We start from the raw sequence: 25,426 nt of genomic DNA, 5'->3' as shown, positions 1-25,426 counted from the left end.
TTTACCAATTAATGGTTCACATTCACAAAGGCAGGAACAGTCACTCGGGCATAGTTATTTTTGTGCAGTGTTGGTGTTCATCTTCCTACAAGTTCTCACTTAGTCATTTAGCAAAACCTTCATTAAAAAATTATGTTATAAGCTGAAACAGTGCAAGCCATCACATCAACAATACACCCTCTAAGCTAGACAAGGTTACAAGCACAGTCATACCTGTCTCACAGCTTCCTTGTGCTCATCCGTTATGAAGTTTTCATAAAACTCTTTCATGTAGTCTTCTTTATAAAACGGCTGTGCCTGCAACACACAACAAACAAGGATATCAAACTCATGCCTGTGTTGTCTAAAGCAGCTCCCACAAGACCTTTAAACAAAAATTCCTACTACAGTTGCTAAACGATAATTCAGACATCTTCGCCACACTGCGATTCGCCCCATAAACATAATGCACAAAGATGACCAGAGCCATACAGTGTGCAATACAGTGAGCCGCTGCGCATCTCCAGCATCTACAAGTTGTCAAGTTGCTTACCAACCCGACAAATAGCACAGCAGTGTTTCCTGCCTACTGCGTCCCGGCGCGCTCACTTTGACAGTGTTTTTGCTGCCCAAACATTTCATGCAGAAGAACGCTTAAAATAACCTGTGGCTTGTTCTGTATTTTGACAGCTTTCTGCTAGGTTTAATAGCCATACAGGATCAAAGCGCATGCATGAAATGGCCGGAAAATTAATTAAATCAAAACCGCGTCATGAAATTACATCGTTAAATTGTAAAAAGAAAAACAACACAGTTTTCAATGAAACTAAGATCGGGTAATGAAAATAGTTTGTTACATCACAAATTTCATTAAATCAAGGTTCGACTGTATATACATTTGTTTCCGGGGACCGTTTTTCACTGTCTAACTACTCTTACAAAGCAAACACTCGTTGCGAATGTCTCCAAAATTTCCTGAATGTTATCCTGAATGATCGCCGATTCTAAAGTGAAAGGGTCCTATCTAATTAGATTATGCAGAACATGAATAGTGGCATATTTTTCTGAACATATGTGAGCACCAGTGATTACATTGGGATATACGATGACATGTTAAATATCTAGCGCACTTGACCTGTAGATCTCATTTCGACAACCAACGACTGTGCTCGCTGCTAATGTTTTGCTTTGAGTGTTACTTGTTTTCCTGGGCACAAGTTCGAACAAAATAAAGAGTTAAATTCGTAGAAAGACTCATATTTTTAGCCCTGTCTGGTTCTTCACCATCACTACAACATGAAAATATGTCCACTTCTATTCTCCAAGAAAAGAAATAATAAAGAAGAAAGTGAATTCTACATAAACGTTTTAGCATAGGGCAGGCAAGAAAAAACTTACTGATGTAGAGCTGACAAGGTTCCCAAGGGTCTGTATGGACTTGGACACCAAGGTCAGTGTCCTGTGACACTGCTCATCCTAAAAAAAGGAAGGACAAAAAAGAGAGAGAGAGAGAGGGAGTGGCTCAATCAAAGACAGGTCTGCATACTGCATGTAGATTTGATTCCCAATTTTAAGGAGGAAAGAAAACACACATAGAAGATAAGTTATTATGAACACTTTCTTCAGGAACTTCTAAATGCTTTCTGTATGCCAGCATGGCTACTCAGACTTGCAGGTACTTTGGTCCTAAGATAAACAAAAAAGATGCGCCAATATTCTAAACTCTCAAAGAAGAAACCGAATGGACACTATTTGCTAATGCGAATAATAGTTTCTGAATATCTTTTAATACAGTCATACCCGCATATATGGAACACTGTGTCGGAAACTCGAGGGGCATACATACTAGTGAGCAGGAACTGTAACAAGAACGGACTGTTTAATACCGTCCACTAGTCACTTCTTCTTGTTTGCTATGTTTCTTTTAAATGCCGATGTATCTTCTTATCGTCATTGTCCTTGCTGCACTACAGACGCAGCATGTGCGTCACTTCCAAGGTAAGCATCATTCCAAGGCGCAACTTAAGCGTAAAAAATAATAACAAAATAAAATTTAAAAAAAATAAAGAAAGAAAGGAAGAAACATATGCTTGCATGAAACATTCAAACGTGAGGCACTTGGATCAATATGGCTTCATGTGCACCACATGCACCAACTTCGGGTAGGGGCTTTTGGTTCCGCGAACAATTTTCACCATCTGGCACAACCTCATAGTTCATGCCGTTCAGGTGTCGCATCACTATGTATGATCCAAAATATCGCCTATACAGTTCTTCAGAAGGTCCCCGACGCCGTATGGGTAACCAAACCCATACTCTCTCGCCAAAGTGTAAGTGATGGATTTGTGCTGATGATTGTACCGCAATGCATCCTTGTCTTGTTGGTGGCGGATGCATACTTGCGGTGGCAGATGTGGCGGTGTATGGGATTTGATATATTGAATGCGGAGCCACACTCCACCTCTGCAAGCGCACTACTCCAAATGAGACTACTCCTTTCTCGCAATGGAAATAATCATGTTGACGAAATGGCCTGCTTTAGCAGATGCTGTCAAAGCATTAAATATGAAAAGCAGTACATGCCATGTAAGAAAAATGAGCACGGCACATGCCTAAAGATATGGAAGGCTCGTGCAGCAACAGTCTTATTTGCGCTGCATAATGCCGCATGTTCACTGCATCATCACACCCATGTAACGCTGTGTACACTGATAGTGGAAAAAACTAAGCTTCGTGCAGCTTTGCGCAACTACCTTCAACTACTTTCGCGTAACTACCTGCAACCGTTTGTTATTAGATAGAATCACCACGCTGCATCAGGAACACAAAATGCCTCATGGTTGATGCAGACATTCTACTAGAAATAGATGGCACTCAATATTGTTGCTGAGCGACTCCAGGGATGAGATCGGTAAATCTCCACTTTTTGCATTCCCGGAAGACTGTCCGAGACGCGAGGAATTTTCAGATAAGCTTCAAGTAAACATATTTTATATTTAAATAGATATATCAAATTACTTCACAATCCCCTTCCAGTTTGATATATCCAGGTTCAGCTGTACTTCACGTCAACTGTGCATGATATGACGTAAAAGTTTATCATGAATTTGATGAACTTCATCCTGACCACAGTAGACATAACGAAAAGTTACGCAGTACGTACAGCACACTGCAAAGTGCAAGGAGCCAAACATTTCCAACTGAACTGCACTCAAATTTCACTTGGGCTATTTGTTACCATTTATTGACACTGCATAAATGCGCCCTCTTCTGGTTTAAATATGAATACGCTTGGTTGCTGCATCATTTAATGTAATAGAGGTACCATCGGCCAATATAATTCAAACTACAAAAAAGAAAAGACCGCTTTCGCTGTCATAGTGTCACTGTCACTGTCAGTGTCACTGTCATAAGTGAGTGCACATCTCCTCTAGCCCGGTTGTGGCTGCGCATGGCTGTAAGTGCGTATGCGTGCAGGCCGAGTGCATACGCAGCCTGTACACTCTTATCTTGGAGTGTAATCTGCAACAGGTGCAAGGAATGGCCGAGCCGAGCTGGCCTGTGGCTTCATGTGCACCACCTTCATGTGTGTTTTGTGCTTGAGGTCACGTAATCTAGGATTTTGGAGACGCGTTCAAGCAAGAGGCAGACCAAGCGTTCGCTCCCTGCTGCCCATGCTCATGATGGCTTCATCCCCCTGCGGACAACACTATCAGCCATGGTGGCAGAGTGGACGTGAAAGCTTCACAGGTTCCGCTTCATACCGCGAATGTGAAGGCATCATCGACAAGGCATGAAACCAATCTTTGGTCGCCAACTCAAACTCAGCAAGATGACTTTTTTCCTCATTGCAACTAGGTTTTTTTTGGGGGGGGGGGGAGGGATGGTGTCTGGGGGTTGCCTGATATTCTGGCAAGCTTTATGACCTCTTCCGAGTACATAAATCTATTCGCGACTATACTAGTTGCCTAAAAGGTCCAATTTCAGTAATATAACAAAATTTGTATATGTATAATAAAGTGAAGCGCCATTTCTACTGACTTCGTTAAATTGAGGTTGAAGTAATGAATAACGAGTGGTAAAATCAGGTTGAATTGTAGCACCGAACTTCGGACAGTACAAACTGTCAAGCAACACACCATCTTTTAGATCACAGTGACTTTTTCGGAGATTATAATGTTGCTGACCTGGTATGCTTCGAAATCTCATCTGAAAAAATTTGCCACAACCTCGTACCCCTCTGGAGTCCTTTCACTATCAGAAGACTTCAAAGGGCATGATCGGAGACTGACAAGCAAATCTCTTTCACTAACAGAATTTATTTTTCGTACGTGACAAAACATTAGTAATATTGTAAAATGGGTACAAATTCATAAATATTACAGAAAATTCAGGAGAGGTGGCAGGTATGCATGCCTGTACAAGCAACCAATGGTACTCACAATGGGCTGGGAGGAGAGCTCGAAGAGCTTGGGGCTGAGAATGGCTGCCGCGAAGAAGCGCAGGAAGAGGAAGACAGAAATCACAGAGTACTGCAGCTCTTTGCGGCCAGGGAAACGATCGGCTGCCAGGCTCCGTAGCATGGAGAATAGGTCACACAGTTCCCATGGGCAGGCCACCCATGAGCCCACAATGGCTGACAGTGCGGAACCTACGTAGCCTCGGAGGTGTGCCTGCATGCAGTGGGGAACAGGGAAACTGCCATGTGGCCAAGTTCGGTTGCAGTGTACCAAACCGGCTACCTTGCACCCCATCTTCACTAGGTATAGGCAATTATAGGCCCCACAGAGCCAGTGTACAAGGACATATGAAATTTCGGATGCTGAGACCCTTCGTCGTCAGATTTTTGGGACTTTTTGATATGGTCGCAGATCAAAAACGGCATTACCATATTTACTCGATTTTAACGCACCCTCGATTGTAACGTGCACCCGTCTTTCGTGACCAAAAAAGAAAAAGGAAAAAAAAACTGCCCTCGACTGTAATGTGCACCGGTTGCTGTGACCTAAAAGAAGAAAAGTCCTTTACAATATCACTCACCTCATACTTTCATACAGAAATACAACTTTCTCTCATTTGGAAAAAACAAAGATTTACTCCCAATGCACTAAAGTTGCAATAAATAAAGAAGTCGCAGTTTCGCCCAAAAGGCGCAGCATTGATTACGATAGCAAATTAGCAGACAGCAATACAAAAGCAAGAATAGTAGTTTTATCGGCTAATAAGCTTTTAAATATTCGCTTACTGACTGAATTAACAAGCATGGTGTCAGGTGCGCAAGCAAACATGAACACATCTCACTCAATGACCGTGGAAACTCTTCAAACGCTCGAGTGAAGAAGTGTCGTCTGTGCAGTAGCACAAGCGAGGGAATTGACCTTTGTGAGGCCTCTCGCTTCGATGCGAACTAAGTGACGAGAACACAGCGTGGTGCGCCTAGATGCGTAGACTTGTCTCCGTTTCAGATCACTTTCAAGATAGAAGCCGCACCGTTGTGCTGTACGTAGCAGCAGCCACTCCCACACGCAAGTTTCAAGAACTCCAAACGCCCGTGATCAGGACCAATTTCTGCCCGTCTCTACACACGTGATCGCTTTCCTTTTAATTACAGCCTCGTGATGAACTCGGCATGTCTTTACAGTCAGCACTTCCATGCTGATAGAGCAAACACAGAAAACGGGAAGACGGACGGTGCAAAGGAAGCATTGCCTAAGCACATGTCCTACAGCACATGAAGAAAGCTACGGCAGCTAAGCTCGAAGCCCGTACGAGGCAGCCATTTTGAAATGCCGATGGTCATATGGTAACACAGATTTAGGGTCATACTCAATTCTAACGCACACAAAATTTTTGGACCCGTTTTATGGGAAAAAAAGTGCGCGTTAGATTCAAGTGAATACAGTAATTCAAACCACCACCTCCACCATTTTGATTATCTCGCAGTCTTGAGCCAGCGCTCTTGCATGCTGATTTGCTGGCAGCCGTAGTAGTTTTGTGCTGTCATTAGGCTTTGCCGCTTCAATGTTCACTATCAAGCTTTCTGCTGTCCGGTGCCGTGTTTTTCATTTAAAGGATTCGCCATAGTCGGCAATAGTGCCAACTCTACCTACGTCATCCTAACCGATGGCACCGAAGCACAGGAAGAGTCAGAAGTGTTGCATAATGTCGATTCCCGAAAGTAAGCTTTGCGACTACACAGATGTGTTACGCAAGGTATTGCGGTGAAGCATTCCAAGAGTGCAAAGGGACTACAGTCACGGGACATAAAATGCGTTCTTTAATTATACACATGCACACCTGCCGTCTCCTGACGCAGTATGAGCACAGAGGCGCCTAACAACTGTACTGGCAAGCCATACGGTGCTCCACACTTGCCATGCTCCTAGGGTTGTCTAAATTAACCGCTCTGCGGCCAAATACATCCGAATTGACGAGAGTTTCATGCGATTAAACAATGCACACACCTGCTGGGACCAGAGGACGAGTCCGAATTATCCGATTTTCTGAAGTAACAAGGGTCAAATTAACAAGATTATATTGTATTATGATAAGTCCCCCACAGTTTTGCAGAAGCAAGACAGAAAGCAGTTTATCACAAGATACTTGTGGCAAGAGCAACGTGGGGAGCTACTTTATTCATAACGTCTGCTTGCCTTGTTGCTGCCAGAAAGAAAGAATAACTTGGCACAAACACGCTGGCCTGATTCACCCCTTCACAAATATTGTGAACCCAAAGCGTACTCATATGTTACAACTGGTTCTAAGGCACATGCTGCAATTAATGGTGGTGAAAGGCAAGGCCAGTGAAATGCAGACTTAGTGACTGAAAAGTAGACAAGTAAGGCAAGAACGAGAACAACTCGTGTCCTTGTCACGCCAATATGTTGCACTAGAAACACCAAAACCAAGCACACATCAAAAATCATAATATGGTCCAATGCTTCCCTATAAGCTTACAGTTGGCTCAATAAAGCAGGGCATGCACAGGGTCTTAGTATACAAACAAGCCAATTAAATACTGCATAATGTCTATGATCGTTACAACGGACCCAAGTACAACAGACTTTCGCATATAACGGACTATATTTCAACCTTAGTTGGTTCTGCCTATTAGTTTGACGCAGTAGTTCTGCGAAAACCCGCAAGGTGGAGAGAAGTAATTGAATAGTATTTATTAATGCAACGAAGTTAGCTTTTAACAAACCGCGCTACAACTGGCTATTGGCTACAGCAGACGAAATTAGCGTCAATTTTTTTACAAATCATGAGTATAAAAGTAACTTTTGCTGTGTCGACATGGGCTGATAACTGACTTGTGAGAGTTAGCTGACGATCACGGCTCAATATTGCGCACATGAGAGAGGAAGGCGGGGCGGAAATGCGCCATCTTCTCTCGCGCGCGAGGCACCGGGGGAGGCAAGCAAGAGGGGGGCCCACTCCGGCGGCTGCTGCTTACAGCGCGGCCGCCGTATCTTGAAAGCAGTCTGCGATGTGGACAAAGAGCTCGCCTGCGCAACTGCCGTATCTTGAAAGCAATCTGCAAAGTGGACAAACTGCACCCAGTGCCGGTAGCTTCGTATGAGCTGTACTTTCGACGTTTAGTTCGCATTGAAGTGAGAGACAGCATGAAGGTCAGTTTACTTGCTGCTCCTGCCACGTTTCCTCACTCCAATGTATTGGCAGCAACTTTCTGCGATCATCAAACGAGATAAAACTACTATCCTTACTTCGCATAAATGTCAACTAATTTGCTATCCCAATGGATGCTTTGCCATTAGAGCGAAACTGCGACCTTTTTCTAGTTAGTTTTTTACTTTTAATGTTTGTCACGCGCTCTTTGCAATAACGTTGTAAGACATCGCAATCAGTTTCAGAAGTGAGGCATTTTGGATATTGCGGACTTCAAATAAAACTGGCGTATTTTGTTGAATCTCAGGGTCCATTGTAACGAGAGCCGAATGTACTTCATTGCCACATAGTCGGCACAAATCTAATTAAAATGTAAACAAATGCCCACACACATACGGTATAGTAACAGTTCATTCCAGGTATCAAATACAGTGTAACCGCCTGTGAAGTGCGCTTACCTCATTTACTTTCAGGGACTCTCCATCCTTCAGCCTTGTGGGGTCGATTTCACATGGTAGCCGCTCAGTTAGAATCTGGTGAAAAGGAAGATAAAAGAAAGGTCCTGTGTGCATTTAATAAGGTTTAAACAAACAGTCAAAAGGTGAAAAGTGAACTAGGTAACATGATCCTGAAGGGTGAGAAACAAGAAAGCAGTTTATCGCTTACTGTTTTTGTATGCATAACTGTTTTCGTGTGTCCACTTACAATATAACTTCCAGTTCAGAAAAGAGTTCCATCCAAAGATAATAGGTAACTCTATGGCTTAAAAAAATGCCCTGGATTTAGAAAAGAGCAGAAGGTCTGCATGTGCCCTTATCATGTTATATTTGCCAAGTATTGCAGCTGTAAAGCAGATATCGCGAGCATGCATCAGCATAATGTGGTGTTGCAGTGTAACACAGTAAAACCTCATTAATTAAAACCTCAGCAGACTCTCCTTAATCCAGAAAATCGGATAATTCAGTCGCATCCTCTCATCCTGGCAGACATATGCATTATTCAATGGAATCAAACTCTCGTTGTTAATTCGGACATACTTGGCAGCACATCAGTTACCGTATTTACTCGAATCTCACGGCCATTTTTTTTCCGAGAAAGCGGCTTCGGAAGTTGAGTGCACGTTAGAATCGAGTACAACTCTAAATCTGTGTTACCGTATCGCCATCAGCATTTAAAAAATGGCCGCTCATACGCAGTTCGAGCCTAGCTTCTGTAGCATACTCCATGTACTATAGTAGGTGTGCTTAGGTTAGTCCTCCGTGCGTCTTCTCATTTTCTGTGCTTGCTCTATCAGCAAGAAAGTGCAGACTGCGAACATATGCCGAGTTCATCATGATGCCGCAATTAAAGGGACACTAAAGGTTACTATTAAGTCAACGTGGACTGTTGAAATACCATCACAGAAACCTCGAAACGCTTGTTTCGTGCCAAGGAGAGACTTATTTTAAGAGAAAATGCGTTCTGAAGCGTCCGCGTACCTCTAGCGCAGTTCAAATCGCCCACCCTCCGATCGAGGAGTACTGACATCATGGTCTCATAGTGACGTTGCGCCATCGGTGAGTAGAACGGCGTCCGCAGACGGCGCTACGGCTTTTCTGCGCAAAACGCAAACGCGCGGCCAGAAACAGAGCCAAGACAGAGCCAACAGCAGAGCGAAAGCGGGAGTATGGTGGCTAGTGGAAAGAGAAACGAATTACGTCCCACGGCACACGGAGAGTCCGTTTTCGTTAAACTATAGGCTGCGGTGAGCTCGCAGCGTGGTCGGCGTGGTCTGTGAGAAGTGACGAGCCTTTTCGCACTCGCAACAGGGCATAAAAAAGTGCGAATCGACGCAAAACTCGGCCTAGAAACGTGCTTCGCCACAGCCAGGGCTCAATACGACCCAAGCTGGCACGAACCAGATGTCGTTTCCCGCACTGCCACCAGGTGCCGCTACTATACCTCAAGCTCCAGCGCAAGACGCCCATAAGCTGGTACTTCATTCTATGACGCAAACTTCGACGCTCGTCGCAATGGACCCTGACACCGACAGATTGGCTCGCGATGGTGGGCTCAACTTCAGCGATTTGAGCACCGGCGAGCGTGACCTGCTGCTGAGGGCTCGTACTGCCGGCGTCGTTGCGTACTACGACGGCGGCCTCGACACCGGCTCTCCAGAGCGGGAAAGCAACGAGGGCTTCCCACAACATCACATGGACGTGGCATTCTCGCTGCTTGTTCCAAATGAAAGTTTCGTGAGCCAGCAGAACCCTCACGGCACGACGCGATAACGAAACTACTGAAACTCCAAAGTGTGCGCGGCGCAGAGTCGAGCGAAAACGAAACCTTTCGAACACCCATATTACTGAAGGGTAACGTCAAAATGTTATTTTTTCTTAGAATCGAATAGACGTAGACAAGTAGCATATTTTTCCGTCTTATAATCGAATGAAATGATATTTTTAATACGAGTAGTTGAGTATTAGTAACACAAATTATGAGGAGTGCTTTCGTCATCGGTCTAGTACCGGAATGTCGCTGGGGGGTCTCAAATCGTGTCATGCATTTACCTCAATTTCTCGGTTACTAAAGCTCTGTTCGCGATTACATTGACGCCTTAGACGTTCTAGAACATTGCTCTACCAATTTAACTTGAGTTTTTGGTAACCTTTAGTGTCCCTTTAAAAGAAAAGTAATCATGTGCGCAGAGATGGACAGAAATTGGGCCGCATCACAGGCATTCGGAGTTCCCAAAACTTGCGTGCAAGACTGATGCAATAACGAGAGGCGTTCTACCCCGGCGGCTTCTTCTTACGGCGTGGCCGCTATCTTGAAAGCGATCTACGATGAGCACAGAGCCTACGTGTCTAGGCACACCGTGGTGTGTTCTTGTCACTTAGTTCGCATTGAAGTGAGAGGCAGCACTAACGCCAATTCGCTTGCTCCTGCTACAGCACTTTCTCACTCCAGTGCTTTGATAGCAAGTTTCCATGATCACTGAGTGAGACATGTTCATGTTTGCTTGTGCACGCGTGACACCATGCTTGCTCATTAGTAAGCGAATGTTTACAAGTTGTGGGGAGCACACGCGCCCATCTTCCCCCGCGCCGTCGCATCGAGAGCCGGCATAGACGGGGGAGAGGCGCACTATGCCCTCTCCCGATTCTCCCTCGCTCTCGCGACGCGCCCTTCCTCCCCGACTCGTGGGCAGGAGCTGATGGGCGAGGAGGACATTCCCCTCGCCCAGGTAAAAAGGTACAAAACGGCGCGACCGGGGGAGACCCTCTCTCTCTGAGGCCGGACCCATAACCTGCCGGACTGGAGTACCTGCCGCTACCCATGAGTGACCACGTTGCCTGACTATCCCGGGCAACGAGGCCAGCCTATTTATTACTATTACAGAGAGGACGTCCCTCTGCCAGTGTTCTTTATTGCCGGCAGCAATAAACGTTCTTACAGTTGACGCCGCTGGTTGCCTTATTCGTTCGAACCCGACGTAGCCGCGATTCCCGCGCTACGGGTTGGGGAGTAACACAAAGCGACTGCGTGGGGCTAGATCAGGAGCTCGCCTTCAGCCCTAGCCGCACGCAGAGTGGAACCCCCACAAAGTTTACACGGCTGATAAAAATTATATCCTTACTTCATATAGCTGTCCACTAATTTAAAAATCGTAACCGATGCTTCGCTTTTTGTGCGAAACTACGACTTTTTTAATTCATCGCAATTTTAGTGCACTGGAAGTAAATCTTTGTTTCTCCAAATAAGAGAAAGCTGTATTTCTTTATGAAAGAATGACGTGTGCAGTACTGTAAAAGACTCTTCTTTCTTTTAGGTCTCGGTGAACGAGTGCGCATTACAATCGAGCGCAATTTTTTTTTTTTGGTCATGGAGAACAGGTGTGCGCTACAATAGAAGCCGCATTAGAATCGAATAAATATGGTATCAGACAACTATCTGAGCACGGAATGACGCAAATGAGCAAAAGCAGTGCCAGCATCCAACTGAAAAGAAGTGGTGGATTCCACTCTCACTATAGTCATCAGCGGAAATCGTACCAGAAAGGCTTCATGCCTTTAAAGCCTTTAGTCTCGAGTTTACTGCCGCGCGTAACATGGCCATGGTGGCTGCCCTTACAAGTGTGTAGTCGCCATTCATGATCGCGTCGATAGAGACCACAGTTTCGTCCACAGTGGTTGTGGCAATCAGTAGTTTCATTTTGACTCTGTGCGCGTGTCGGCCTCTTGTCTTCAGAACTGCATGGTCGCACCATCCATGATCGCGTTGACAGCGATGGTAGTTTTATCTGCAGCAGTTGTGGAAAACCATACTTTCATTTATACTCAGGGTGCTTTGGCCGCATGCCTTGAGAACTGCATGGTCACACCAATGATCGCGTCAGTAGTGACCACTGTTGCGGCAAACAGTACTTTCGTTCCAACTCGGTAAACGCGTCGGCCCCGTGCCTTCCAAATTATATAATTACCATCTATGATCGCATTGATAGCGACTGCAGTTTTGTCCACAGCGGTTGCGGCAAGCATATTAGTTTTGACTTGGTGAGTGCGTCGGGCCACATGCCTGCTGAATTGCGCGGTCACCATCCATGATCGCATCGCTAGCGACCACGGTTTCGTCCGCAACTGCTGCAGCAAATGATGGTTGTAATGTAAAGGCTTTGCACGCAATGCCATAAACATGGCAGAAGATGATGAAACAGAGGCTGAAGAGCACCGGTTAAATCGTAATGGATGGACAATCTGTTGGCAACCCAGTTCATTGGCGACAATATAATCGGGATGTGTGGGCAGCAGTGAAATGCCCGTCTCAGGTGAAGACATGCACCACAGCCATACTGCAAAGTCAAGAGGCCTTCGCCTTCACAAGCACTAATCGATCACGAGATGACAAGAATTGCAGCTTCCGCACTGCTTTTGTGCAAAATAGAAACTATGTTTAACGAAGCATATGTTACTGTTTTCTTGATAACCTCGGTAATTCGGCATGTAGTTAATTTGTTAATTTTTTTCTGTCCCATGAAATCCGAATTAACAAGGTTTTACTGTATCATTAAAAAACAAACGAACACTCCTCTCTGTACACGTATGTCCCATGCCATTCAGTTGTTGTGCTAACTTGCCTGCAACAGTTTGGTCAAAAAATCAGGAGGCACAGAAGACGTTTACTTTTTTCTCACCTTTGCCACGACTGTCTTGAGAGTATCTTGCAGGTAGAGCATGCCTGTCAGCTTCATGTACTCATCAACACACTTGGAGACCAGCGTGTTGCCTCGGAAAATAGTGTGCGGATCCCTGTAGCCAGTCAAAGACGAAATAAAAAAATATATATACAATATGAAAAAAATAACTTAATAACAAGCTCCACAGCACTATATATGGCCCTTTGTTTGCAAATGCAAGTTTTCATACAGGAACGCAAAAGAAATCCTAGCACTATGATAGCGCAAAAACGTTTATTAAAACAAAATAGAGTGGCTATGGGATCAGCAATATATGAACTGTGTGACTGTGTCACTTAGCAGAACTACCGTAAAGTGCGGAATATAGGTCGAGGTTTTTTGCACTACTCTACGCTCGGTGGCTCCACCATTAAAAGCCATCTGTGAATAGTCGCACGCTTCTTCCATCCCGTAACATCATTAGTGGAGGTGCTGGGTAATCACTTGCACAAGACGGAGCTCCGCAGCGGACGTAACCTGCCCACCATGTCATCCGAAAGAGAGTCTTCAACCACAGCCCCGTCGTCACCATTGATGGTCATCCTGGCCCAGCCTCACGACCCTGGCATGTTTTCCGGGATTGACAATGATGGTGTCGATGACTGGTTGCAGAATTACGAACAGGTCAGCACACACAGCAGGTGGGATAACACAGTTATGCTGGCTAATATAATATTCTACCTAAATAAAACAGCACACATCTGGTTCAACATACACGAAGAAGAGATTACAAGTTGGGACCTGTGCAAACAGAAGCTTAGAGATTTGTCCGGCAATCCCATTGACCACCAACGTGCTGCTAAGAAGGACCTTGGGACCCATGCACAGACGTCCATTGACTCTTACGTGGCGTACATCCAGGGCGTCCTCGCTCTTTGCCGCAAGGTAGATAATAATATGGCAAAGGCAGACAAGGTCAGCCACGTTTTAAAAGGCATCGCAAACGACGTGTTTAACCCGCTTGTTTACACGAACCTAACAATGGTCAACGAGATCATTAACGAATGTCGCCTCTCTTTCAAGACACAAAGAGCCACCGCATAGTTCAACAGTTTACGTGTCTACCCAATGCAGCAGCTTCATTGACGTACGAAGACATTTACCTACCACATGAGCCCACCTCCTCCAAGAATGTCGTACATATCGTCCGGCAAGAAATCGAAGCAGTGTCTCCTGCCACGCCAGTGATGCAGTGCTTTGATGATTCTAGGCCGCTCGTGTCTCTCATTCAGTTGGTCATTCACCAAGAACTTGCCAATGTGGGTATTCCATCCATCTGCTCCGCCAACCATCCTGACTTTGCTTCGTCTGCTGCCTCTGCCCCTGTTCACCGGAGCCAATGCGGTCCACATCCAACTGGATGGTTTGCCCATTACAGCACTCATCAACACTGGAGCGCAAATTTCCGTCATGAGTGCGGAGCTTCAAACGCGCTTGAAGAAAGTACTTACTCTTGCTCCGGCTCGACTGCTCCAGGTCGCCGACGGTGGAACTCCAGCTGTGCTTGAAATGCGTACTGCACATGTGAGTGTCGCTGGCCGCCACACATCAGTTCTGTTTAGTGTGCTCGAATGTTGCCCTTACAATGTGATCCTCGGACTCGACTTTTTGACTGCCCATTCTGCTCTGATTGGCTGTTCAGCCGGTGTTGTACAACTTGACCTACACCTTCCTGTTGACCTTCCTGCTCAAGGTCCAACTCAGCTTTGTTCTGTGGATTTTATTCACCTCCCATCTCTAGCAGAAACCTGCATCACTGTTTTAGCCGGCCAACCTGTACCTGACAGAGACTATGTCCTTACTCCCGCGACTTCAGTCCTGCTTTCTCACAATGTCTCCTTCCCACACACCATTGTTTCTGTAGCGGACAATCAGTCATGTCTTCCCCTCCTAAATTTCGGACAGTGCAAACAAGTACTTCCTTGAGGCATGTCTCTTGCCACGTTGTCTCCGTCGCACGAGTGCCACATTTGCACTTTATCTGTTGCGCCGTCTTTGACCAGTGCCCATTCTGCGCCTTCTGCATATGCCCCACCCAACAAGCTGGCGAACAGGCGGCCTCAAGCTCGCGGTAAACAATACGGGTGACGTCGTCACAGGGGGTGGCCTGACGCGGTCGACCCTCACATGTCGGCGTAGCAGCAGTGTTGGGTAGCCTCGTGACGTGATGTGTGATACGGCGGCTCTTAGCTTGTTCAAGGCGACGGCATTCTTTAATGATGGCGGCGATTGTCGAGACATTGCCGAAAACAAGCAAATTGAAAGCGTCGTCGGCGATGCCTTTTAGGACATGTGACACTTTACCGGCTTCAGACACAGCATCGTCAGCTTTGCGCGTAGAGCCAAGATGTCGAGGGTGCATGAAACGTACGGCTCTGTTTATGTCTGAACGCGAGACGCAAGAGCCTTTCTCGCGGCAACCTTGCGGCCAATGGGGTCGCTGAACAGTTCCCGTAGCTTTTCTTTGAAACTGTCCCAACTGGTTATCTTGTCGTCATGCGTCTGGTGCCACACACGTGGTGTGCCGCCGAGATAAAAGATGACATTGGCAAGCATAACGGTTGGGTCCCACCTGTTATTAGCGCTGGCATGTTCATATAGCTTGATCCATTCGTCAACGTCCTGTCCCTCTAGGCCACAGAACACACCAGGGTCGTGATGTTGGGCAACCGTGACAATTGGAGCAGTTGGACAAGCCGAAGCCGTTGCAGAGGCGGTCTTGTCACCAAGAGGCATGTTGACAAGCTCGACGTACCGACCACTCTGGAGTTCCGTGGCGAGGATGGGGATCGCTCACCTCCACCAGAATGTTAAATGTAGAAAGACACAGACGGAAGAGGCTATTTACAGGCTATTTACACTGGAGTGGAGCCAAAGCGCCAGGCCAACATTCACTCGCGCCAAGGGCACGGACCCACTTCGTCATCGTTCTCGCAGCGGCTTGTCTCTTAAGTATCTCCCGATAATATAGTCATAATATAACGAAGCAAATTGCCAATTTTGACTATTTCATTATATTGAGGTTTAACTGTCTATCTGCATTATATAGCAGGCACAAGTTTTGCCCAATACCAAAGCTTTTGCAGAAATTATTTGCCTCCCTGCGCATCTTTCATATCGTTATCATTGGCAACTTTTGTAGCAAACATTGCATACAAAAGGCACACACAGGAGCATTGCTGATGTACAGTACAGTGTGTTCCATTGGCTCTGGTGCAGATGCCTTGCGCACCAAGCCTTTCAATATTTAATTTGTGCAATGCTGACAGTACTTGAGGTTTCAGAGTGCACTCTCTCTCTAGGCAAATAAAAAAAAATTAATAAAATCTGCTAACTGTGGTCTAAACATCTGAGCTACTGTATTTGTTGTTGTTGTGGTAACACGGTCGTTCGAAAGTTTATGAAAGCAGTACAGTACAGTGAACATGACAACAATCCACACTTACGTTGCACCAGCCACCTCCCAGCTCGCCAGTGCTCGCAGCAGGGGTAGAACAGAGCTGTGGCTCTTGAAAATTTTAACCAAAGGCTGAGCGGCGTCGTCCTTGTGTTGCACCATCTCGCCCAACACATAAGCTGCACTTGATGTCACTGGCTGCAAGCAATAAACACAAGGTGGGCAATCAGTCTCAAATTTTGCGGCATATGACAAAAGCTCCCAAAGAAGAAAGAGGCAGACAGAAAAATACATATTCAAATGGATATTTGGAGTTGTTGGGGCCACCATACACAACTCGTTAGTTTACATAATAAGGATGATGCATAAATCTCCACACAAATACATAAAACACAAATTAACCAAACAAAGATCAAAAGAGAAAAAAGATAGCAACTTAAACAGAACAACATTGCCATGGCTGGTTTCTGCCCTATGAAAATTCATAATAACTTTTGTTGACAAAGAGCAATTTCTCTAATTAAGACATAAATGAAACCAAGTATAAAGCTATGCACCAACTTGCCAACATTATACTCTGCTAAACCAAGTATAAACCTTGCTGAACACTGAACAGGAAAGAGAATATCAATGCCAGTGCAATGCGCATCATCGTTTGCACTCTGCCTCTTTCTTTGATCACTGAGCTTGGGCATGTTTTATAAGTATCATTCCTCACATTTCAGTATTGCTTAGCCAGTCCTGTTACAGTCCACTGGACACTACCAGTAAATGTAATGAGACAAACAAATGAACAAGTGAGATTGCTAGTGACACATTCGTGAGAAACCCAGATGCCCATGCTCTTTTACGCAGGCAAAAATTTGTTGCCTTTATTTTTTTGTACCAGGACCACACAAACACAGAATTTCAAAATTTTCTTACTTGTACTGACTGTTTTGTTACGAATGTGAAAGCATGTGTTTTTGCACAAATACAGTCAAGCTGACTTCTAATGAACCTAACGGTAAGAATTGCATTTGTTATATTCGGAGTTCATAGTAAGTTAACCTCCCGTATTGCTGACGGAAATAAGAAGGCAATTAAGAGCAGTGTTTAGTTCTTAAAGGGACTATTAACCAATTTTTAAGGACTTAGTTTTTTATGGTGCAACACAAACTCACCCTCAGTAGTGTTTACACCTGAAGAGATGCTTCCAAAAGCATGTGGATATTTATCAAGCAGAATTTTTTGATCTGAGCAGCCGCTAAAAAAGTAAGAGTCCCTCCTCTAGCAATGCTGAGAAGTGAGAGCTATGTCGATAGCCCACGTCGCAAATTGTGGAAGCCACCCAACGTTCTGCTTTCACAGGAGTGAGTGTAACTGTGGTTAACCACCTACATTTTGACCTTTTCAACCACTTTTGAAAACAAGAAGCTGGTGCAATAAGTTCGTGTTGTTGTACAGACATTCCTTATATTTGTACCACATTTTTGCACAAGTACACGCCTACGTCATGACTGGCTGGCCCCCCGTCGTCGTTGTTTTGTCAATAGACGAGCCAAGCAAAGTCATTGAAAACGAAGGCAGCGCCACTTTTCTGCTCACAAGCGAAGGCTTATCTGCACAGTGCAAGTCAGGAAAAACTTATAATAATAAAAAATATACTGCATTTCAATACTAATAAAAAGACCAGTAACCACATATACTAGTAGAACTAGTACACACCTAGTACATGCCTAGTACACCTAGTACACCTATAACTAGTACATACACTAGTAGTAGTAAAGCACGTGGGGACCTCTTATGCAGCTTCATGTTTATGCCACATGGGGTGCCAAAGGTCAATTTTTGCAACTTTTAGAGATAGATTAAAAATATAAATTAATGTTTAATGAGAAAAACATGGCTCGTTTTAGCCACTACAATAGGCAATCTTTCCAATGGCGAGGTTATCTTGATTCATGTTCTGAGCGGTTGTCTGTCCCTTTAGAAAAGTCTGTTCTGTGCATGTGACTTTGAAAGCACACCCCATTATTATTATTATTATTATTATTATTATTATTATTATTATTATTATTATTATTATTATTTACAAGTACCTTACAGGCCTTTGAGAAGGCATTGTTTAAGGGGGGGGGGGGGAGATTAACATATTCTTAAGGAATTAGGAAGCAAAACAAATCACCAATGAAGGAATATTCACGCAACACAGCAGTATGGAACATTAATACGCTTTTAGCAAATACAATATCAAGAGCAATTACATTAAAGAACAGTAAAAACAATAACATGATAACATTATAAACATTTTGCCTACATACAGTAATAAATACAGCAAAAGAAAGGATCACTGCAATTCCTGAATTAGCTTCTAAAGAAATGCATGGAAAGAGAAGATAGCAAGATGTGTTACACGGTTTAAATGGCATATTGATCGATTAGCAGATTACAAAATGCACTACGTTTTGATTGGCAAGCGATGTTGTCTGGGAGAGCGTTCCATAAACGAACTGCAGGAGGCAAAGCTGAAAAATTAAAAGCGCATCTATTGCCATAAATTTGGGTTTAGCTGAACTGATTGTTCAGTCTTTGTGACAACATTGATGCTTTTCTCAGGTTTGATAAGGAAAGGCCAACTGTGTGAAGAAATCTACAAAATAATAATAGAAGGAAAATATCACAGCAAGTAGTTAGAGGTTGCAACTAAAGATAGACCTTTATTTGGCTTACACTTGACTGGTTACTATAAGTTCTTAAAATGAACTGGCTCACTCTATTCTGGTTGCTCTCCAGAAGTTCGATGACGTATTTTTGATGAGGAGACCATGTAGAAGAGGCATGTTCAATTTGTGGCTATATGATAGTTATGTAACCTAGTTTTCGTAGTGGTGAAAGAACAGTTCTTAAGTTGCGGAGTAGGAATCCTAAAGATCTGGAGGCGTTAGATGAAATGGAGATCATGTGACTAGTCCATGAATGATTATGCTTAAGGAGAGCTCCTAAGTACTTATATTCTTTAGTGTGGTCAACTATGTTAGAAACAAAATGATAAGAAAAGCAAGAGTTAACAGTTTTTCGTGAAAAGGAAACTACTTTGCACTTCGACACGTTTAGAGACATGAGCGATACAACACACCAATCTTCGATACGATGCGTTCAAGATGATTTTGGAGTGCCACGTGGTCAGCGGAACAGTTAATTGAACAGTATGCAATGCAGTCATCAGCAAATAACCGTACAGAAGAGTCACCGCTCGTACAGTCACTGCTTGTACACGCTCCGCATGCGACAACAGCTTAGCACATGGTGCGTCATCTTTCGACTCGGAGTCATCGTCCAGCGGTGCCGCAGAAACCTGACGAATGATCTCGCCGTCGTCGAGTTCTGCGCATGTCAGTACAGCAGTGTCAACACCTGTGAAACTGTCAAATGAGACGGTGTCCGGAATCGCAATGCAACCACTGCGCAGGTCTCGGCAGAACATTTTCGGCGTCAGTAGGGAGCACATTGGAAGGCGACAAATCCTAGGCCTCCCGGCACCCGCTTGCCGGCATTCCCCAGCGCAGTGCGCAGTCTGTGCGGGCACAGTTGGTGCCATTAGACACTTGACGTGATGTTTCCGTATGCCGCATTGAACCACAGCAACCTCAACACAGCACACAAAGCAAACATCACCGCGCCGTCACCAGTCGCACAAACAAAAAACGTCGCCTCTCGCAGCGTTGTGCACGAAGAAAGAAACAAATCAGCTGCTGGATTGTCTTGACATGGCTTCCTAAGCTGAGACCGGAACCGCTGTAGCTACGAACCAGGCAAAAACGATGATGATGAGCGGGGATTTGCAGTAGCGCCACTTCGTGGGGCAGCAAGGAGGCTCCGTTCAAAACAAAAATGACGTTCAGCAAGTTGAACCGTGCACCGGTCAGCGTCGGTGCATGGTGCTCTCGATCAAATTGGCTCAAGGAGTGTCCGAAAAATCAGACGAGAAGTTGCAAGGTGTCCGAACTTTCGGCAGTTGTTATACATTATGGTCTATGGGGAGAATGGCAGTGCCGTGAAGCAGACCGAATAATCAAGCATGCCCGAATTTTTGGAGTCCGAAAAATCAGTCGGCAACTGTACACCATGGTTGGATGCTGAAGCCAGCACCTTCATGTACGTGGAGAAACTGACTGTCTTCTTATGTTTTCCTTGTTATGAAAAATGTCTTTGCCTAAACACAGAGCTGAAGGTGCAACACCATGTGGCACATTGACACCTTGATGCTAGTACATTCTGGATTTCCACACTATTTGGTGGGTACATTTCTTTATCTGCGATGACACAACAGTCTAGGTCAAGTCAGCGGCAATTTTCATGAAAGGCTGACGACAGGATATCATTAAACCCCTTCAATACAGATGTGCATGGTGTTAGATACGGGACCTTTTCCTGAGCCTCCTTCAAGTTCACCAGACCACATCGAATCGCACCACAGCTAATTAAGGACCGCAGAAGCACATCTACCACGTTCCCGAGGCGCCGCACGTCCAAACAAGTTGGCGTCCCCCACCTCGTGCGCCGCAGGTGGAGCTATTCACTGCTCGACTCTTCCCGAAAGTGTAGCAGGAGCCTGGCACGGTTCCAGGTAACGTGGGTCCCAAGGCAAGACGGCTGTAATGCACCGTGAAGCCCTGGCAGCAATCCCCCATCCCCCTTTGTGAAGGCAGTTGCAAGCCAGGAAGGCAATACCACAGAGAGAAGTAAGCCCTCGGACAATTGGGGCCCACGGAGCAACCCTCTGCACCGGGTGTGACACAATCGCACGGGCACCTGCCTACCATTGGCCGAAAATGACGCCACCTGAGCGGGCTCGCTGATTGGCCGAACGTGACGTGACTTCGACACACCGAAAGGGTTAAAAGCCAGAGACCGGGAGCAGCAAGAAAGCATTCCTTAATTGATCTCTTTCGAGCTTCTTGTCACGGGCCGCAGCGTCCGAGTTGCTGCCGGCCCATAATGACTTTTGGACTGTTAATTTCTTTGTAGTCTCACTGTAAATAATGTAAATAAACTTCCAGTTTTCATCTCAAAGTCCTCCTCAACCTCGGCCAACTCCCGCACCCAACGGCAAGGTCCAAAATCTGGGGGACAGCAATTGGGATTGTCCTCCAGATCCAACAATGGATCTGACCTTATACCCGGGATGAATATTTTACGTAATCGCTATAGGTTTAGTTTTGAAAAGAGTTGAAGACATGTGTTACAGTGGTACTAAAATGGGTACTCAGGGACCACAGGGTATACAATGGCAAGAGACAATGAATATACCTTGCTTAAATCGCAAAGTTAACGTCCCATTTTATTATTTTTTTTTTCTATGAGTAGTATAGCATTAGCGACATTTTATTACAGAATGGAAAAATTCACCTTTACAGTGGGTGACATGAGCAAGAGCTCACGAAGGTCCATGTAGAAGTGACTAGAGAAGACTCGGTCCGATGTAAAGAAGAGCTTGAGTCGCAGGGAGCCGAGGCTGCCTGCTGCCGCTCCATTGGCTGAAGATGGTCCCGTGGCAGTTGGGGGTGAGCGCTGACCCTCTGAGCGTGGCTGCAGAAGGTACCAGGCCTGGTGGGAACAGCTTCGTTCCAAACCAAGGTCGCGGACGGGGATCCGCACCTCCCCGAGGAACACACTTCCAAACATGCCACCTACTCCACTCAGGTCATGCTGCAAGCACACCCTGCAATGACAACAGCAGCAGCAACAGGAGGTCAATGAGTGTTGGCCAGCCCAGCTGTGCAAGGCAGATACAACCATAGCAGCGTGTTTTACAAAGAAGTCGAAGGGTTTCAAGGGCTTCGAAGTCTATGACAAAGTATCTTCAAGGGCTAAAGCTTTTAAGAAGTGAGCAACCCACATCCAACCACCACAAAACTAATTAAATGGGACTGGACCAGCTGCTATCCTACTAAGCTTAGACAAAATAAAAATTTAATAATTTTATGCACAGCAATTGATAAGGCTTAAAAACTAAACATGCAAAACTGAATTTATTATTTCAAGGATGGCTGCTAAAAACCTGTGTTAGAGGTGCACAAACTTGCATGCCCTAGCATTTACAGCATATGTAAAAAGAAACAAAGCCCTTCTATGCATGGTCCATCAGCTGACTCTAGGACATATAATCAAACTGCTGGTTCATCTGAAGAGGGAGGTGAAATATTTAGCTTGTGATATTGTGTCCCAAAAACAGTAGGCTACGAGGGGCGACATGACAGAAAAGGGGTCCTAATGAATTCTAAACATCTGGGGTTCTTTAATATGCTATAAAATCTCAGTACGACTACTTTTGCATTCCACATGTTGTAATTGGAGATGCCACAGCAAAGCATCAAACCCATGACTTCCCTTGTTCTTAACAAACAGAACATAAGCCCCATGCCTGGGCATAATGGTGCCTTGAGCAGTTGTCTTGATTCTATGGTGTACGGTGTGATAAAAACAGGTTTTGAGTGCTTTTATGTTCCCCCTAGTGAGCCACCCCTTGTATTTTACCTCTTCTTGAAGTTCAGCCAGAGGTAGGAGTACGTGTGTAAAGCCCTTCTCGTAGCTTGTGTGGGGCAACACAGAAGTCGTAACAGGCAAGCACTGCTACTTTTTGAGAAGCAGGCCAATGCAAAATAAGGCACACAAAGCCCTGGACTATCTATGCAGCCCACTCTCAGAATCCTCTAGAAGTCTAGGCTATTGCTATGAAAACATCCGGCCCACACCAGGCAAAATGTAGATTTCCACTGAAACCATTTTTCAACATTTTCAGCCTGATGAGGAACACCTGACGTCTTTGAAGCATGGAAGCAATTTCATGTGAAAAACTTTAGTACAAAATGTTTTTATTCTAGTAAGTAACAAAACGACAAGATCAGTTTGAACACCACAATGACAACCAAATATTTTAATGCATGTAAATACATGCGTAAATACATGTGTCCAGCTAACAAAGCCCCTGTTACAAAATTTACAGCAAAATAATTCTTACCTAAGTTCAAGGTTGCTGAGCTCATCCTTTATAGAGCGTATCTGCTTGTCTGACCGCTGCGGCTTGAGCTGCAATGAGGCATATCAAAGAATGCTGCCACATGAAAATAACCAACTACAACATAGGTAAAGTGAAAATGACTGCCCAGAACAAAATATACAAGTTGGAAATGACTATTACAGAGCCACGTGTCATGCATTTCTTCAAACACACCATAATACACGCAAGTCCTATTGAAACAGGTGCTATCATGCAATTTGCATGATGTTAGCGCATTATACAACAGAAAACATCAGAAGAGAAGCTTGCACCAAGGAATCACTAAACAACTTGCATACAATGATATTTAACTACTGAAGATTAAAACTTATGAAAAGAAAGGGAAAAAATATGATCAATGAGCCCTGCAGTTGTCAAATTTGCTAAAAAAACTTGAGTAAAGCTTTTTATGTGAATAACTGTGGTGCACATGTTCTTTTGTTTATCACATTACTTCTTTCACACATAAACTAAACACAAAACACCAATGATCAAGAATGACGGCCTAAAAATGCACAATTAAATATATGTCAGCACTTCGTCCATCCTTCTGCCTAAAGTTCCATACTTTCGTTCCATCCTTATTGGACCATGTAGCAAATGATGCAGTTCTTTACCTTACTGATCAAATTAACGAAATATTTTTACTTACAGAACCAAAAGTGATCAGAAATCTGGAAGAAAGCACAGCAGCGTGGTTTCTAATGTCCTTAGATATACTCTTTTAGCAACATTTGTCTTACACACACTAATAGGGTGTTCCCTTTAAGAGTGGAGAACACAGCACACTGTTGAGATAAAGCAGGTGTGTTCGAACACTAAAATTTTTGAATCAAATGTGAACATTCAAGAAAGAAATGCCCTCCTAATATTGAATAACCTCTTATTTCTAAACAAAGTAAATATAGTTTGAGTGGAGTCCGTTTTGTAAAAGATAGAAAAACAAGGAGGCGGTTATTTATTTTATACATGCATGTAATGCCATTCACAACTGGATGCAAAGCCAACTAAGGAGCTTGTAATTGACAGTAATGAAACAAGGAGACAGACTGTCACCAGATGCATGTAGATAGTCATGTTCATTGAATGAGAAAAACCTGGCAGCTTCACATTGTTCTAAAAGCATGCAAACCGAGCGGAACTAATTGGTGAAATTACAAATTACATTGCTTCGATTGAGATAACAAATTTGCATCTAAACTGCCTAACAGTTAGCAGAAGTTATCTGCCCCATGCAGTCACTTAGGGATTGATGCCTCTGAGCAACAACCACGGCTCTCCTGCAACGAAATCATTCGGAACACCCATCACTTATATTGGTCTCTTTCCCTCAAGGGTTTGAAGTGTTGAAGTGAGTCCCGAATATTCGAACAGCAACAAATATTCAACAATTTCAAACAGTGAATTATCAAATCAAATAGGACTTGAACAGGAAAAACTATTTGATTCATATTTGAAATTTTAAATTCCTGCACAACCCTAGATTCAAGACTAAATATATTATTGCTTAAAGCAATGCTTTCCTGGGGTGTTTGCAAGGAATGCCGTTATTGTTTAGTGACCATTTGCGAGTACGAAGCACATGACAAGCTTTTTCACTAGGAAACATCTCAGTCAACTAACTGCGACACTTCAACACCACAGACAGGTTGACAAAAATCAGAGCCTATCGCACACTCTCACACCCCACTGAACTCACCCTGCACGAAGTCTTTCTCAAAGTACCACCCGTTTGCACCCGTAAACGACACAGTCCAGTTCCAGCACTGTTTCTTGACTGTGCATAGATGACACCCAGCTTCGCATTTACGAGCAAGTTGCCACTCACACTAGAAGGCACTCTTACTGCACATCGATGCTGGACCGCTTCACTTTTCTGGGCAAAATGTTCCCTACACTTCCCAGTGCTGATCACTGCTACTGTTCCATTTAGTGTTTACAAACTAGCATGCACTTGCTTTCTAAACCATGCTCTGCTGCATACTGAAGGCGTTCCCACTCTGACTGATGCTTCCTCTGAACCACTGTCTCCTCCACACGCACAAGACCCTTCTGCCACATTTTCTTTCTGTTGGCACTTGCATCTGAGCCATCATGCACCTGGTTGCCCTGAGCTACGTCGATTTGCACTAACTCCAGCCTCAGCCTGTCGTGCAAGCCAGCA

At 44.6% G+C, this 25,426-nt stretch overlaps 1 protein-coding gene across 1 annotated transcript in view; it reads right to left on the bottom strand.

The window, feature by feature from the left end:
• Positions 1–25,426, bottom strand: part of RasGAP1 (Ras GTPase activating protein 1) — a 60,597-nt gene that overhangs the window by 25,164 nt on the left and 10,007 nt on the right. Inside the window, exons 6-13 of the mRNA XM_050189454.3 lie at positions 23,224–23,291; positions 21,612–21,924; positions 16,270–16,418; positions 12,782–12,896; positions 8,067–8,141; positions 4,422–4,652; positions 1,378–1,455; positions 214–297 (exon numbers count right to left, since the gene is read on the bottom strand). Of these exons, the coding sequence (XP_050045411.1) occupies positions 214–297; positions 1,378–1,455; positions 4,422–4,652; positions 8,067–8,141; positions 12,782–12,896; positions 16,270–16,418; positions 21,612–21,924; positions 23,224–23,291 (1,113 nt within the window). The remainder of the gene's footprint in view (positions 1–213; positions 298–1,377; positions 1,456–4,421; positions 4,653–8,066; positions 8,142–12,781; positions 12,897–16,269; positions 16,419–21,611; positions 21,925–23,223; positions 23,292–25,426) is intronic.

This window comes from Dermacentor andersoni, chromosome 2, assembly GCF_023375885.2.
Source record: "Dermacentor andersoni chromosome 2, qqDerAnde1_hic_scaffold, whole genome shotgun sequence".
Taxonomy (NCBI): domain Eukaryota; kingdom Metazoa; phylum Arthropoda; class Arachnida; order Ixodida; family Ixodidae; genus Dermacentor; species Dermacentor andersoni.
This window is presented reverse-complemented; position numbering and strand designations above follow the sequence as displayed.